The 17340-nt window shown below is 51.6% G+C and overlaps 1 protein-coding gene and 1 long non-coding RNA gene across 9 annotated transcripts in view; both read right to left on the bottom strand.

Moving 5' to 3' along the window:
* Window positions 1-238: 238 nt before the first annotated feature.
* On the bottom strand, window positions 239-3892 carry LOC129393112 (uncharacterized). Its single transcript, XR_008619815.2, has 3 exons — window positions 2715-3892; window positions 1626-1849; window positions 239-624 (listed from the first exon to the last, which is right to left on the bottom strand). It is a non-coding gene; the product is annotated as an uncharacterized LOC129393112 (long non-coding RNA).
* A 386-nt stretch (window positions 3893-4278) lies between these two features.
* The window catches only part of ZNG1A (Zn regulated GTPase metalloprotein activator 1A), a 46877-nt gene continuing 33815 nt past the window's right edge, over window positions 4279-17340 (bottom strand). For 2 of the 8 annotated variants that reach the window (XM_055092220.2, XM_055092222.2), the window contains 2 exons: window positions 9672-9895; window positions 8304-8670 (listed from right to left, as the gene is read on the bottom strand). In XM_055092220.2, the coding sequence (XP_054948195.1) occupies window positions 9697-9895 (199 nt within the window). In that variant the 3' untranslated portion in view covers window positions 8304-8670; window positions 9672-9696. Of the gene's footprint in view, window positions 4648-5648; window positions 5873-6737; window positions 6886-8293; window positions 8671-9671; window positions 9896-17340 lie in introns of those variants that run through there. The other 6 variants (XM_055092221.2, XM_055092225.2, XM_055092219.2 and 3 more) reach the window with 4 other exon arrangements.

Genomic DNA, 17340 nt, shown 5'->3' with positions numbered 1-17340 from the left:
GGTCTCAGAGCCAGCCCCTCTTCCCCCGCTGGCCCTTAGGACCCCCGTCGCAGGGGGGGGAGGCACCCCCCGTGAGGCGGGGTCTCAGAGCCAGCCCCTCTTCCCCCGCTGGCCCTTAGGACCTCCGTCGCAGGGGGGGGAGGCACCCCCCGCGAGGCGGGGTCTCAGAGCCAGCCCCTCTTCCCCCACTGGCCCTTAGGACCCCCATCGCAGGGGGGGGAGGCACCCCCCGCGAGGCGGGGTCTCAGAGCCAGCCCCTCTTCCCCCGCTGGCTCTTAGGACCCCCATCGCAGTGGGGGGAGGCACCCCCGCGAGGCGGGGACTGAGAGCCAGCCCCTCTTCCCCCGCTGGCTCTGAGGATCCTCCGTGGACTCACAGCCTCTTTACCATATTGTGAGTAATATCATCTCCCCCTCTGGAGATTAAGAACTCTTTCACAGACGGGTGTACACCCTCGGTGTACAGAGGGTGTACACCCGTCTGTATTGGGAGTAATATCATCCTCTTCCTCCCTGAATATGAAGAACAGTATCACAGGGGTGTTTCTACTCCCTGCGATATCGCGTGTCATATCCTCCTCTCCCACGTTGCAATTAGAAGGAATATCAGTGGGGGCGTGTCCACCTGTAGGGAAAAGAAAGAGAGATCAGACTGTCACTGTGTCCATGTAGAAAGGAAAGACATAAGAGACTCCATTTTGAAAAAGACCTGTCCTTTAAACAATTGCTTTGCTGAGATGTTGTTAATTTGTAGCTTTGCCCTAGCCGCTTGGCCCCAGCCACTTTGACCCAACCTGGAGCTCACAAAAACATGTGTTGTATAAAATCAAAGTTCAAGGGATGTAGGGCTGTGCAGGACGTGCCTTGTTAACGAAATGTTTACCAGCAGTATACTTGGTAAAAGTCATCGCCATTCTCTAGTCTCGATAAACCGGGGACACAATGCACTGTGGAAAGCCGCAGGGACCTCTGCCCTTGAAAGCAGGGTATGGTCCAAGCTCTCTCCCCATCTGATAGTCTGAAATATAGCCTCATGGGATGAGAAAGACCTGACTGTCCCCCAGCCCGACACCCGTAATGGGTCTGTGCTGAGGTGGATTAGTAAAAGAGGAAAGCCTCTTGCAGCTGAGATGGAGGAAGGCCACTGTCTCCTGCTTGCCCCTGGGAACTGAATGTCTCGGTGTAAAACCCGATTGTACATTCGTTCAACTCTGAGATAGGAGAAAAGCTGCCCTGTGGCGGGAGGCGAGACATGTTTGCAGTAACACTGCCTTGTTCTTCTTTACTCCACTGAGATGTTTGGGTGCAGAGAAACAAATCTGGCTTACGTGCACGTCCAGTCACAGTACCTTCCCTTGAACCTAATTATGACATGGATTCTTTTGCTCACATGTCTTCTGCTGACTCTCTCCTTATCATCACCCTGCTCTCCTACTACATTCCTTTCTGCTAAAATCATGAAAATCATAATCAATAACAACTGAGGGAACTCAGAGGCTGGTGCCGGTGCAGGTCCTTGGTGTGCTGAGCGCCGGTCCCCTGGACCCACTGTTGTATCTTTACACTTTGTCTCTGTGTCTTATTTCTTTTCTCAGTCTCTCGTCCCACCCAACTAGAAATACTCACAGGTGTGGAGGGGCAGTCCACCACTTCATCCACCTTCTGTCATATTGAAAGTAACATCATCTTCTTCCCTCCAGGATCGTGGGAATAATATCCCTGGGGGGTTTCCACTTTCTGCCATGTATGTAGTCATATCACCCCCTCCGCCGTGGAATATCATTAAGGAACATCTCACACGGGGGTGTATACTTCCTCCGATATTGGGAGTGACATCAACCTCTCGGTCTCTGAATATGAGGAAGAAAATCACAGGGCGGGTGTACACCTCGTGCTCTACGATGGGGAGTCATATCTGTCTGTTATGGGGAGTAATATCATCCTCTCCCTTTCAGGATACTAATAACAGTTTAACAGGCTGGGTGAACACAGCCTGCGATGCTGAAATTATTATCATCCTCTCCCCCTCTTCCTCCCCTGGCTCTTAGGATGCCCATCTCAGCGGAGCGAGCCACCCCCCGCGAGGCGGGGACTGAGCCAGCCCCTGTTCCCCCCCTGGCCCTTAGGATCCGTATCGCGAGGGGGGGAGGCACCCCCCGCGCGGCGGGGACTGGGAGCCAACCCCTCTTCCCTGCCTGGCTCTTAGGACCCCCATCGCAGGGTAGCAAGGCACGCCCCGCGAGGCGGGGACTGAGAGTCAGCCCTTCTTCCCCCCCTGGCTCTTAGGAACCCCATCGCAGTGGGGTGATGCACCCTTGGCGAGGCGCGGACTTAGAGCCAGCCGCTCTGCCCCCCCTGGCTCTTGGGACCCCCATCGCAGGGGGGGAGGCACCCCCTCGTGGCGGGGACTGAGAGCCAGCCCCTCTTCCCTCCATTTCTCTTAAGACCCCCATCGCAGGGGGGGAGGCACCCCCCGCGAGGCGGGGACTGAGAGCCAGCCGCTCTTTCCCCCCTGGCTCTTAGGACCCCCATCGCAGGGAGGGGAGGCACCCCCCGCGAGGCGGTGACTGACAGCCAGCCCTTCTTCCTCGCCCAACTCTCAGGATCCCCATCACACGGGGGAGGCACACCCCGTGAGGCGGGGACTGAGAGCCAGTCCCTCTTCCCCCCCGGCTTATGACCCCCATCGAGGATTCTAAGATCCTTAGGACTGACCTGGAGGGCTGTGGGTATTAGGTGTCCAAGAAGAAAACTCAGATCTGCCGACGACCGCAGGTAGCTTACTTGGGATTTACTATTCGACAGGTGTCCGAAAGCAGCCCGGGATCCGAAAGAAAGCAGGTCATTTGCAATCTTCCGGAGCCTAAGGGCAGAAGGCTGGTGAGAGAATTCCTAGGAGCTGTGGGGTTTTGTAGACTGCGGAGCCCAACTTTGCAGTCTTAGCCACGCCTTTGTATGACGTCACAAAGGGGGGCGGGGACCGGCAACTTTTGGAATGGGGATTCCAACAACAGCAAGTCTTTCATGACTTAAAGGAAAAACTTCTGAAAGCCCCAGCCCAGGGGCTAGCGGATCTCACAAAGCCTTTTCCACTGTATGCGTCAGAGAAAAGATGGCAGCTGGACTTTAAACCCAAACTGTGGGGCCCTGGCTGAGGCCGGTGGCCTACCTCTCTAAACAGCTAGACAGGGTTTCTAAAGGATGGCCCCCCTGTTTGAGGGCCTTGGCAGCAACTGCCCTGCTAGTACAAGAAGCAAATCAGCTGACTCTTGGGTAAAACCAGAACATAAAGGCCCCCCAAGCTGTGGTGACTGAAAGCCAGCCCCTCTTCCCCACCTGGCTCTTAGGACCCCCATCGCAGGAAGGGGAGGCACTCCCCGCGAGGCGGGGACTGAGAGCCAGCCCCTCTTCCCCCCCTGGCTCTTAGGACCCCCGTCGCAGGGGGAGGAGGCACCCCCAGCGAGGCGGGGTCTCAGAGCCAGCCCCTCTTCAAACACTGGCCCTTAGGACCCCCATCGCAGTGGGGGGAGGCACCCCAGCGAGGCGTGGTCTCAGAGCCAGACCCTCTTCCCCCACTGGCCTTTAGGAACCCCGTCGCAGGGAGAGGAGGCACCCCCCACGAGGCGGGGACTCAGAGCCAGCCCCTCTAAGCCTTCTGGCTCTTTGGACCCCCATCGCGGGGGGGGAGGCACCCCCCGCGAGGCGGGTACAGAGAGCCAGGCCCTCTTCTGCTCCTGGCTCTAAGGACCCCCATCACGGGGGGGGGAGGCACCCCCCGCGAGGCGGGTACAGAGAGCCAGCCCCTCTTCCCCACTGGCCCTTAGGACCCCCATCGCAGGGGGGGGAGGCAACCCCCACGAGGCGGGGTCTCAGAGCCAGCCCCTCTTCCCCCACTGGCCCTTAGGACCCCCATCGCAGGGGGGGAGGCACCCCCCGTGAGGCGGGGTCTCAGAGCCAGCCCCTCTTCCCCCACTGGCCCTTAGGACCCCCGTCGCGGGGGGGGGAGGCACCCCCCGTGAGGCGGGGTCTCAGAGCCAGCCCCTCTTCCCCCGCTGGCCCTTAGGACCCCCGTCGCAGGGGGGGGAGGCACCCCCCGTGAGGCGGGGTCTCAGAGCCAGCCCCTCTTCCCCCGCTGGCCCTTAGGACCTCCGTCGCAGGGGGGGGAGGCACCCCCCGCGAGGCGGGGTCTCAGAGCCAGCCCCTCTTCCCCCACTGGCCCTTAGGACCCCCATCGCAGGGGGGGGAGGCACCCCCCGCGAGGCGGGGTCTCAGAGCCAGCCCCTCTTCCCCCGCTGGCTCTTAGGACCCCCATCGCAGTGGGGGGAGGCACCCCCGCGAGGCGGGGACTGAGAGCCAGCCCCTCTTCCCCCGCTGGCTCTGAGGATCCTCCGTGGACTCACAGCCTCTTTACCATATTGTGAGTAATATCATCTCCCCCTCTGGAGATTAAGAACTCTTTCACAGACGGGTGTACACCCTCGGTGTACAGAGGGTGTACACCCGTCTGTATTGGGAGTAATATCATCCTCTTCCTCCCTGAATATGAAGAACAGTATCACAGGGGTGTTTCTACTCCCTGCGATATCGCGTGTCATATCCTCCTCTCCCACGTTGCAATTAGAAGGAATATCAGTGGGGGCGTGTCCACCTGTAGGGAAAAGAAAGAGAGATCAGACTGTCACTGTGTCCATGTAGAAAGGAAAGACATAAGAGACTCCATTTTGAAAAAGACCTGTCCTTTAAACAATTGCTTTGCTGAGATGTTGTTAATTTGTAGCTTTGCCCTAGCCGCTTGGCCCCAGCCACTTTGACCCAACCTGGAGCTCACAAAAACATGTGTTGTATAAAATCAAAGTTCAAGGGATGTAGGGCTGTGCAGGACGTGCCTTGTTAACGAAATGTTTACCAGCAGTATACTTGGTAAAAGTCATCGCCATTCTCTAGTCTCGATAAACCGGGGACACAATGCACTGTGGAAAGCCGCAGGGACCTCTGCCCTTGAAAGCAGGGTATGGTCCAAGCTCTCTCCCCATCTGATAGTCTGAAATATAGCCTCATGGGATGAGAAAGACCTGACTGTCCCCCAGCCCGACACCCGTAATGGGTCTGTGCTGAGGTGGATTAGTAAAAGAGGAAAGCCTCTTGCAGCTGAGATGGAGGAAGGCCACTGTCTCCTGCTTGCCCCTGGGAACTGAATGTCTCGGTGTAAAACCCGATTGTACATTCGTTCAACTCTGAGATAGGAGAAAAGCTGCCCTGTGGCGGGAGGCGAGACATGTTTGCAGTAACACTGCCTTGTTCTTCTTTACTCCACTGAGATGTTTGGGTGCAGAGAAACAAATCTGGCTTACGTGCACGTCCAGTCACAGTACCTTCCCTTGAACCTAATTATGACATGGATTCTTTTGCTCACATGTCTTCTGCTGACTCTCTCCTTATCATCACCCTGCTCTCCTACTACATTCCTTTCTGCTAAAATCATGAAAATCATAATCAATAACAACTGAGGGAACTCAGAGGCTGGTGCCGGTGCAGGTCCTTGGTGTGCTGAGCGCCGGTCCCCTGGACCCACTGTTGTATCTTTACACTTTGTCTCTGTGTCTTATTTCTTTTCTCAGTCTCTCGTCCCACCCAACTAGAAATACTCACAGGTGTGGAGGGGCAGTCCACCACTTCATCCACCTTCTGTCATATTGAAAGTAACATCATCTTCTTCCCTCCAGGATCGTGGGAATAATATCCCTGGGGGGTTTCCACTTTCTGCCATGTATGTAGTCATATCACCCCCTCCGCCGTGGAATATCATTAAGGAACATCTCACACGGGGGTGTATACTTCCTCCGATATTGGGAGTGACATCAACCTCTCGGTCTCTGAATATGAGGAAGAAAATCACAGGGCGGGTGTACACCTCGTGCTCTACGATGGGGAGTCATATCTGTCTGTTATGGGGAGTAATATCATCCTCTCCCTTTCAGGATACTAATAACAGTTTAACAGGCTGGGTGAACACAGCCTGCGATGCTGAAATTATTATCATCCTCTCCCCCTCTTCCTCCCCTGGCTCTTAGGATGCCCATCTCAGCGGAGCGAGCCACCCCCCGCGAGGCGGGGACTGAGCCAGCCCCTGTTCCCCCCCTGGCCCTTAGGATCCGTATCGCGAGGGGGGGAGGCACCCCCCGCGCGGCGGGGACTGGGAGCCAACCCCTCTTCCCTGCCTGGCTCTTAGGACCCCCATCGCAGGGTAGCAAGGCACGCCCCGCGAGGCGGGGACTGAGAGTCAGCCCTTCTTCCCCCCCTGGCTCTTAGGAACCCCATCGCAGTGGGGTGATGCACCCTTGGCGAGGCGCGGACTTAGAGCCAGCCGCTCTGCCCCCCCTGGCTCTTGGGACCCCCATCGCAGGGGGGGAGGCACCCCCTCGTGGCGGGGACTGAGAGCCAGCCCCTCTTCCCTCCATTTCTCTTAAGACCCCCATCGCAGGGGGGGAGGCACCCCCCGCGAGGCGGGGACTGAGAGCCAGCCGCTCTTTCCCCCCTGGCTCTTAGGACCCCCATCGCAGGGAGGGGAGGCACCCCCCGCGAGGCGGTGACTGACAGCCAGCCCTTCTTCCTCGCCCAACTCTCAGGATCCCCATCACACGGGGGAGGCACACCCCGTGAGGCGGGGACTGAGAGCCAGTCCCTCTTCCCCCCCGGCTTATGACCCCCATCGAGGATTCTAAGATCCTTAGGACTGACCTGGAGGGCTGTGGGTATTAGGTGTCCAAGAAGAAAACTCAGATCTGCCGACGACCGCAGGTAGCTTACTTGGGATTTACTATTCGACAGGTGTCCGAAAGCAGCCCGGGATCCGAAAGAAAGCAGGTCATTTGCAATCTTCCGGAGCCTAAGGGCAGAAGGCTGGTGAGAGAATTCCTAGGAGCTGTGGGGTTTTGTAGACTGCGGAGCCCAACTTTGCAGTCTTAGCCACGCCTTTGTATGACGTCACAAAGGGGGGCGGGGACCGGCAACTTTTGGAATGGGGATTCCAACAACAGCAAGTCTTTCATGACTTAAAGGAAAAACTTCTGAAAGCCCCAGCCCAGGGGCTAGCGGATCTCACAAAGCCTTTTCCACTGTATGCGTCAGAGAAAAGATGGCAGCTGGACTTTAAACCCAAACTGTGGGGCCCTGGCTGAGGCCGGTGGCCTACCTCTCTAAACAGCTAGACAGGGTTTCTAAAGGATGGCCCCCCTGTTTGAGGGCCTTGGCAGCAACTGCCCTGCTAGTACAAGAAGCAAATCAGCTGACTCTTGGGTAAAACCAGAACATAAAGGCCCCCCAAGCTGTGGTGACTGAAAGCCAGCCCCTCTTCCCCACCTGGCTCTTAGGACCCCCATCGCAGGAAGGGGAGGCACTCCCCGCGAGGCGGGGACTGAGAGCCAGCCCCTCTTCCCCCCCTGGCTCTTAGGACCCCCGTCGCAGGGGGAGGAGGCACCCCCAGCGAGGCGGGGTCTCAGAGCCAGCCCCTCTTCAAACACTGGCCCTTAGGACCCCCATCGCAGTGGGGGGAGGCACCCCAGCGAGGCGTGGTCTCAGAGCCAGACCCTCTTCCCCCACTGGCCTTTAGGAACCCCGTCGCAGGGAGAGGAGGCACCCCCCACGAGGCGGGGACTCAGAGCCAGCCCCTCTAAGCCTTCTGGCTCTTTGGACCCCCATCGCGGGGGGGGAGGCACCCCCCGCGAGGCGGGTACAGAGAGCCAGGCCCTCTTCTGCTCCTGGCTCTAAGGACCCCCATCACGGGGGGGGGAGGCACCCCCCGCGAGGCGGGTACAGAGAGCCAGCCCCTCTTCCCCACTGGCCCTTAGGACCCCCATCGCAGGGGGGGGAGGCAACCCCCACGAGGCGGGGTCTCAGAGCCAGCCCCTCTTCCCCCACTGGCCCTTAGGACCCCCATCGCAGGGGGGGAGGCACCCCCCGTGAGGCGGGGTCTCAGAGCCAGCCCCTCTTCCCCCACTGGCCCTTAGGACCCCCGTCGCGGGGGGGGGAGGCACCCCCCGTGAGGCGGGGTCTCAGAGCCAGCCCCTCTTCCCCCGCTGGCCCTTAGGACCCCCGTCGCAGGGGGGGGAGGCACCCCCCGTGAGGCGGGGTCTCAGAGCCAGCCCCTCTTCCCCCGCTGGCCCTTAGGACCTCCGTCGCAGGGGGGGGAGGCACCCCCCGCGAGGCGGGGTCTCAGAGCCAGCCCCTCTTCCCCCACTGGCCCTTAGGACCCCCATCGCAGGGGGGGGAGGCACCCCCCGCGAGGCGGGGTCTCAGAGCCAGCCCCTCTTCCCCCGCTGGCTCTTAGGACCCCCATCGCAGTGGGGGGAGGCACCCCCGCGAGGCGGGGACTGAGAGCCAGCCCCTCTTCCCCCGCTGGCTCTGAGGATCCTCCGTGGACTCACAGCCTCTTTACCATATTGTGAGTAATATCATCTCCCCCTCTGGAGATTAAGAACTCTTTCACAGACGGGTGTACACCCTCGGTGTACAGAGGGTGTACACCCGTCTGTATTGGGAGTAATATCATCCTCTTCCTCCCTGAATATGAAGAACAGTATCACAGGGGTGTTTCTACTCCCTGCGATATCGCGTGTCATATCCTCCTCTCCCACGTTGCAATTAGAAGGAATATCAGTGGGGGCGTGTCCACCTGTAGGGAAAAGAAAGAGAGATCAGACTGTCACTGTGTCCATGTAGAAAGGAAAGACATAAGAGACTCCATTTTGAAAAAGACCTGTCCTTTAAACAATTGCTTTGCTGAGATGTTGTTAATTTGTAGCTTTGCCCTAGCCGCTTGGCCCCAGCCACTTTGACCCAACCTGGAGCTCACAAAAACATGTGTTGTATAAAATCAAAGTTCAAGGGATGTAGGGCTGTGCAGGACGTGCCTTGTTAACGAAATGTTTACCAGCAGTATACTTGGTAAAAGTCATCGCCATTCTCTAGTCTCGATAAACCGGGGACACAATGCACTGTGGAAAGCCGCAGGGACCTCTGCCCTTGAAAGCAGGGTATGGTCCAAGCTCTCTCCCCATCTGATAGTCTGAAATATAGCCTCATGGGATGAGAAAGACCTGACTGTCCCCCAGCCCGACACCCGTAATGGGTCTGTGCTGAGGTGGATTAGTAAAAGAGGAAAGCCTCTTGCAGCTGAGATGGAGGAAGGCCACTGTCTCCTGCTTGCCCCTGGGAACTGAATGTCTCGGTGTAAAACCCGATTGTACATTCGTTCAACTCTGAGATAGGAGAAAAGCTGCCCTGTGGCGGGAGGCGAGACATGTTTGCAGTAACACTGCCTTGTTCTTCTTTACTCCACTGAGATGTTTGGGTGCAGAGAAACAAATCTGGCTTACGTGCACGTCCAGTCACAGTACCTTCCCTTGAACCTAATTATGACATGGATTCTTTTGCTCACATGTCTTCTGCTGACTCTCTCCTTATCATCACCCTGCTCTCCTACTACATTCCTTTCTGCTAAAATCATGAAAATCATAATCAATAACAACTGAGGGAACTCAGAGGCTGGTGCCGGTGCAGGTCCTTGGTGTGCTGAGCGCCGGTCCCCTGGACCCACTGTTGTATCTTTACACTTTGTCTCTGTGTCTTATTTCTTTTCTCAGTCTCTCGTCCCACCCAACTAGAAATACTCACAGGTGTGGAGGGGCAGTCCACCACTTCATCCACCTTCTGTCATATTGAAAGTAACATCATCTTCTTCCCTCCAGGATCGTGGGAATAATATCCCTGGGGGGTTTCCACTTTCTGCCATGTATGTAGTCATATCACCCCCTCCGCCGTGGAATATCATTAAGGAACATCTCACACGGGGGTGTATACTTCCTCCGATATTGGGAGTGACATCAACCTCTCGGTCTCTGAATATGAGGAAGAAAATCACAGGGCGGGTGTACACCTCGTGCTCTACGATGGGGAGTCATATCTGTCTGTTATGGGGAGTAATATCATCCTCTCCCTTTCAGGATACTAATAACAGTTTAACAGGCTGGGTGAACACAGCCTGCGATGCTGAAATTATTATCATCCTCTCCCCCTCTTCCTCCCCTGGCTCTTAGGATGCCCATCTCAGCGGAGCGAGCCACCCCCCGCGAGGCGGGGACTGAGCCAGCCCCTGTTCCCCCCCTGGCTCTTAGGATCCGTATCGCGAGGGGGGGAGGCACCCCCCGCGCGGCGGGGACTGAGAGCCAGCCCCTCTTCCCCCACTGGCTCTTAGGACACCCATCGCAAGTGGGGGAGGCACCCCCCGCGAGGTGTTGACTGAGAGCCAGCTCCTCTTCCCCTCCTGGCTCGTAGGACACTCATCACAGGAAGGGGAGGCACGCCCAGGGAGGTGGGGACTGAGAGCCAGCCCCTCTTCTTCACCTGGCTCTTAGGAACCCCATCGCAGGGGGTGAGGCACCCCCCGCGGGGCAGGGACTGAGAGTCAGCCCTCCTTCCCCCCCTGGCTCTTAGGACCCCCATCGCAGTGGGGGGATGCACCCCTCGAGAGACGTGGACTTAGAACCAGCTGCTCTACCCCCCCTGGCTCTTGGGCCCCCCCTCGCAGGGGGAGCGGCACCCTGGTTGAAAGTAGAATTAGTTTTTAAGGGCATGGCTAAGGCAAAATTAGAAATATATATATATCAGGCTGGGTGTGGTGGCCTACTCATGTAATCCCAGCACTTTGGGAGGCTGAGGAATGAGGATCACTTGAGCCCAGGAGTTTGAGACCAGCCTAGGCAACATAGCAAGACCCCACGCTTACAGAAAATTTAAAAAAAAATTAGGCATGGTGACACATGCCTGTGGTCCCAGCTTCTTGGGAGGCTGAGATGGGAGGATCACTTGAGCCCAGGAGGTTGAGGCTGCAGTAAGCCGTTTGTGCCACTGCACTCCAGCCTGAGTGACAGAGAACCCCATCTCAAAAAAATAAATAAATAAAAAGAAAGGAAATATATATAGGAATGGGAATTAGAACTCTCAAGTATAGAGCCACCCACTATGCCTACCCTTAAGCAAAACTGCCCCACCAATTCAAAATACCCAGACACATGTCCATTTTCATGATCTTCTATGGACATATACGAGACTTATGAAATATTCATTGCAGCATTATTTGCAATAGCCAAGCTGTGAAAACAAGTTAAATGTCCACTAACAGAAAAAGGGATAAAGCAAACGTGGTATATGTAGAAAATGGAATATTATTCAGACTTAAAAAGGAAACCTTGCCATGTGCAAAAACATGGATGAACCTTGATGACTTTATGCTACGTGAAATAAACTAGTCACAGAAAGACAAATAATGCATGATTCCACTTGTGTCAGGTAATTAAAATAGTCAACCCCACAGAAAGAGTGTAGAATGGTGGATGCCGGGGGCTATGAAGACAGGGAAATGGGAAGCTGCTATTCAAGGGGTATAAAGCTTCAGTTATAAAGAGTGAAACATTCCAGAGATCTGCTGCACATCCTCATGCCTATAGTTAGCAATACCGTATTGTACACTTAAAAAATTGTTAAGAAGGTAGATCTCATGTTAGATGTTCTTACTACAATAAAAAAAGAAAAAGATACTGACGCACAAGAATAACTAAATTTTCTTCCCTCCCTTACCAAAAAGATTCCCCACAGGAGAAGGCAGAAAACTAATCCATTATTAAAGTGAAGAGAGGAGAGAGGAGCCAAGATGGCCAAATAGGAACAGCTCCGGTCTACAGCTCCCAGCGTGCGAGACGCAGAAGACAGGCGATTTCTCCATTTCCATCTGAGGTACCGGGTTCATCTCACTAGGGAGTGCCAGACAGTGGGCGCAGGTCAGTGGGTGCGTGCACCATCCACGAGCTGAAGCAGGGCGAGGCATTGCCTCACTTGGGAAGCGCAGGGGGTCAGGAAGTTCCCTTTCCTAGTCAAAGAAAGGGGTGACAGAGGGCACCTGGAAGATCGGGTCACTCCCACCCGAATACTGCGCTTTTCCGACGGGCTTAAAAAACGGCGCACCAGGAGATTGTGTCCCACACCTGGCTCGGAGGGTCCCACGCCCACGGAGTCTCGCTGATTGCTAGCACAGCAGTTTGAGATCAAACTGCAAGGCGGCAGCGAGGCTGGGGGATGGGCGTCCGCCATTGCCCAGGCTTGCTTAGGTAAACAAAGCAGCCAGGAAGCTCCAACTGGGTGGAGCCCACCACAGCTCAAGGAAGCGTGCCTGCCTTTGTAGGCTCCACCTCTGGGGGCAGGGCACAGACACACAAAAAGACAGTAGTAACCTCTGCAGACTTAAGTGTCCCTGTCTGACAGCTTTGAAGAGAGCAGTGGTTCTCCCAGCACGCAGCTGGAGATCTGAGAACGGGCAGACTGCCTCCTCAAGTGGGTCCCTGACCCCTGACCCCCCAGCAGCCTAACTGGGAGGCACCCCCTAGTAGAGGCAGGCTGACACCTCACACGGCCGGGTACTCCAACAGACCTGCAGCTGAAGGTCCTGTTAGAAGGAAAACTAACAAACAGAAAGGACATCCACACCAAAAACCCATCTGTACATCACCATCATCAAAGACCAAAAGTAGATAAAACCACAAAGATGGGGAAAAAACAGAGCAGAAAAACTGGAAACTAAAAAACAGAGCGCCTCTCCTCCTCCAAAGGAACGCAGCTCCTCACCAGCAACGGAACAAAGCTGGATGGACAATGACTTTGACGAGCTGAGAGAAGAAGGCTTCAGACAATCAAATTACTCCGAGCTACGGGAGGACATTCAAACCAAAGGCAAAGAAGTTGAAAACTTTGAAAAAAATTTTAGAAGAATGTATAACTAGAATAACCAATACAGAGAAGTGCTTAAAGGAGCTGATGGAGCTGAAAACAAAGGCTCGAGAACTACGTGAAGAATGCAGAAGCCTCAGGAGCCGATGCGATCAACTGGAAGAAAGGGTATCAGCGATGGAAGATGAAATGAATGAAATGAAGCAAGAAGGGAAGTTTAGAGAAAAAAGAATAAAAAGAAACAAACAAAGCCTCCAAGAAATATGGGACTATGTGAAAAGACCAAATCTACGTCTGATTGGTGTACCTGAAAGTGACGGGGAAAATGGAACCAAGTTGGAAAACACTCTGCAGGATATTATCCAGGAGAACTTCCCCAATCTAGAAAGGCAGGCCAACATTCAGATTCAGGAAATACAGAGAATGCCACAAAGATACTCCTCGAGAAGAGCAACTCCAAGACACATAATTATCAGATTCACCAAAGTTGAAATGAAGGAAAAAATGTTAAGGGCAGCCAGAGAGAAAGGTCAGGTTACCCTCAAAGGGAAGCTCATCAGACTAACAGCGGATCTCTTGGCAGAAACTCTACAAGCCAGAAGAGAGTGGGGGCCAATATTCAACATTCTTAAAGAGAAGAATTTTCAACCCAGAATTTCATATCCAGCCAAACTAAGCTTCATACGTGAAGGAGAAATAAAATACTTTACAGACAAGCAAATGCTGACCGATTTTGTCACCACCAGGCCTGCCCTAAAAGAGCTCCTGAAGGAAGCGCTAAACATGGAAAGGAACAACCGGTACCAGCCGCTGCAAAATCATGCCAAAATGTAAAGACCATCGAGACTAGGAAGAAACTGACTCAACTAACGAGCAAAATAACCAGCTAACATCATAATGACAGGATCAAATTCACACATAACGATATTAACTTTAAATATAAATGGAGTAAATGCTCCAATTAAAAGACACAGACTGGCAAATTGGATAAAGAGTCAAGACCCATCAGTGTGCTGTATTCAGGAAACCCATCTCACGTGCAGAGACACACATAGGCTCAAAATAAAGGGATGGAGGAAAATCTACCAAGCAAATGGAAAACAAAAAAAAGGCAGGGGTTGCAATCCTAGTCTCTGATAAAACAGACTTTCAACCGACAAAGATCAAAAGAGACAAAGAAGGCCATTACATAATGGTAAAGGGATCAATTCAACAAGAAGAGCTAACTATCCTAAATATATATGCACCCAATACAGGAGCACCCAGATTCATAAAGCAAGTCCTGAGTGACCTACAAAGAGACTTAGACTCCCACACAATAATAATGGGAGACTTTAACACCCCACTGTCAACATTAGACAGATCAATGAGACAGAAAGTCAACAAGGATACCCAGGAATTGAACTCAGCTCTGCACCAAGCAGACCTATTAGACATCTACAGAACTCTCCACCCCAAATCAACAGAATATATACATTCTTTTCAGCACCACACCACACCTATTCCAAAATTGACCACATACTTGGAAGTAAAGCTCTCCTCAGCAAATGTAAAAGAACAGAAATTATAACAAACTATCTCTCAGACCACAGGACAATCAAACTAGAACTCAGGATTAAGAATCTCACTCAAAACCACTCAACTACATGGAAACTGAACAACCTGCTCCTGAATGACTACTGGGTACATAACGAAATGAAGGCAGAAATAAAGATGTTCTTTGAAACCAATGAGAACAAAGACACAACATACCAGAATCTCTGGGACGCATTCAAAGCAGTGTGTAGAGGGAAATTTATAGCACTAAATGCCCACAAGAGAAAGCAGGAAAGGTCCAAAATTGACACTCTAACATCACAATTAAAAGAACTAGAAAAGCAAAAGCAAACACATTCAAAAGCTAGCAGAAGGCAAGAAATAACTAAAATCAGAGCAGAACTGAAGGAAATAGAGACACAAAAAACCCTTCAAAAAATTAATGAATCCAGGAGCTGGTTTTTTGAAAGGATCAACAAAATTGATAGACCGCTAGCAAGACTAATAAAGAAAAAAAGAGAGAAGAATCAAATAGACGCAATAAAAAATGATAAAGGGGATATCACCACCGATCCCACAGAAATACAAACTACCATCAGAGAATACTAAAAACACCTCTACGCAAATAAACTAGAAAATCTAGAAGAAATGGATAAATTCCTTGACACATACACCCTCCCAAGACTAAACCAGGAAGAAGTTGAATCTCTGAATAGACCAATAACAGGAGCTGAAATTGTGGCAATAATCAATAGCTTACCAATCAAAAAGAGTCCAGGACCAGATAGATTCACAGCCGAATTCTACCAGAGGTACAAGGAGGAATTGGTACCATTCCTTCTGAAACTATTCCAATCAATAGAAAAAGAGGGAATCCTCCCTAACTCATTTGATGAGGCAAGCATCATCCTGATACCAAAGCCAGGCAGAGACACAACCAAAAAAGAGAATTTTAGACCAATATCCTTGATGAACATTGATGCAAAAATCCTCAATAAAATACTGGCAAACCGAATCCAGCAGCACATCAAAAAGCTTATCCACCATGATCAAGTGGGCTTCATCCCTGGGATGCAAGGCTGGTTCAATATATGCAAATCAATACATGTAATCCAGCATATAAACAGAACCAAAGACAAAAACCACATGATTATCTCAATAGATGCAGAAAAGGCCTTTGACAAAATTCAACAACCCTTCATGCTAAAAACTCTCAATAAATTAGGTATTGATGGGACGTATTTCAAAATAATAAGAGCTATCTATGACAAACCCACAGCCAATATCATACTGAATGGGCAAAAACTGGAAGCATTCCCTTTGAAAACTGGCACAAGACAGGGATGCCCTCTCTCACCGCTCCTATTCAACATAGTGTTGGAAGTTCTGGCCAGGGCAATCAGGCAGGAGAAGGAAATAAAGGGTATTCAATTAGGAAAAGAGGAAGTCAAATTGTCCCTGTTTGCAGACGACATGATTGTTTATCTAGAAAACCCCATCGTCTCAGCCCAAAATCTCCTTAAGCTGATAAGCAACTTCAGCAAAGTCTCAGGATACAAAATCAATGTTCAAAAATCACAAGCATTCTTATACACCAACAACAGACAAACAGCCAAATCATGAGTGAACTCCCATTCACAATTGCTTCAAAGAGAATAAAATACCTAGGAATCCAACTTACAAGGGATGTGAAGGACCTCTTCAAGGAGAACTACAAACCACTGCTCAAGGAAATAAAAGAGGATACAAACAAATGGAAGAACATTCCATGCTCATGGGTAGGAAGAATCAATATCCTGAAAATGGCCATACTACCCAAGGTAATTTACAGATTCAATGCCATCCCCATCAAGCTACCAATGACTTTCTTCACAGAATTGGAAAAAACTACTTTAAAGTTCATATGGAACCAAAAAAGAGCCCGCATCGCCAAGTCAATCCTAAGCCAAAAGAACAAAGCTGGAGGCATCACACCACCTGACTTCAAACTATACTACAAGGCTACAGTAACCAAAACAGCATGGTACTGGTACCAAAACAGAGATATAGATCAATGGAACAGAACAGAGCCCTCAGAAATAACGCCACATATCTACAACTATCTGATCTTTGACAAACCTGACAAAAACAAGCAGTGGGGAAAGGATTCCCTATTTAACAAATGGTGCTGGGAAAACTGGCTAGCCATATGTAGAAAGCTGAAACTGGATCCCTTCCTTACACCTTATACAAAAATCAATTCAAGATGGATTAAAGACTTAAACGTTCGACCTAAAACCATAAAAACCCTAGAAGAAAACCTAGGCATCACCATTCAGGACATAGGCATGGGCAAGGACTTCATGTCTAAAACACCAAGAGCAATGGCAACAAAAGCCAAAATTGACAGATGGGATCTAATTAAACTAAACAGCTTCTGCACAGCAAAAGAAACTACCATCAGAGTGAACAGGCAACCTACAAAATGGGAGACAATTTTCACAACCTACTCATCTGACAAAGGGCTAATATCCAGAATCTACAATGAACTCAAACAAATTTACAAGAAAAAAACAAACAACCCCATCAAAAAGTGGGCGAAGGACATGAACAGACACTTCTCAAAAGAAGACATTTATGCAGCCAAAAAACACATGAAAAAATGCTCACCATCACTGGCCATTAGAGAAATGCAAATCAAAACCACAATGAGATACTATCTCACACCAGTTAGAATGGCAATCATTAAAAAGTCAGGAAACAACAGGTGCTGGAGAGGATGTGGAGAAATAGGAACACTTTTACACTGTTGGTGGGACTGTAAACTAGTTCAACCATTGTGGAAGTCAGTGTGGCGATTCCTCAGGGATCTAGAACTAGAAATACCATTTGACCCAGCCATCCTATTACTGGGTATATACCCTAAAGGACTATAAATCATGCTGCTATAAAGACACATGCACGCGTATGTTTATTGCGGCATTATTCACAATAGCAAAGACTTGGAACCAACCCAAATGTCCAACAATGATAGACTGGATTAAGAAAA

This window comes from Pan paniscus, chromosome 11 (genome assembly GCF_029289425.2).
Source record: "Pan paniscus chromosome 11, NHGRI_mPanPan1-v2.0_pri, whole genome shotgun sequence".
NCBI classification, from domain to species: domain Eukaryota; kingdom Metazoa; phylum Chordata; class Mammalia; order Primates; family Hominidae; genus Pan; species Pan paniscus.
The sequence above is the reverse complement of the archived record's forward strand: the minus strand, read 5'-3'. Positions and strand labels throughout refer to the sequence as shown.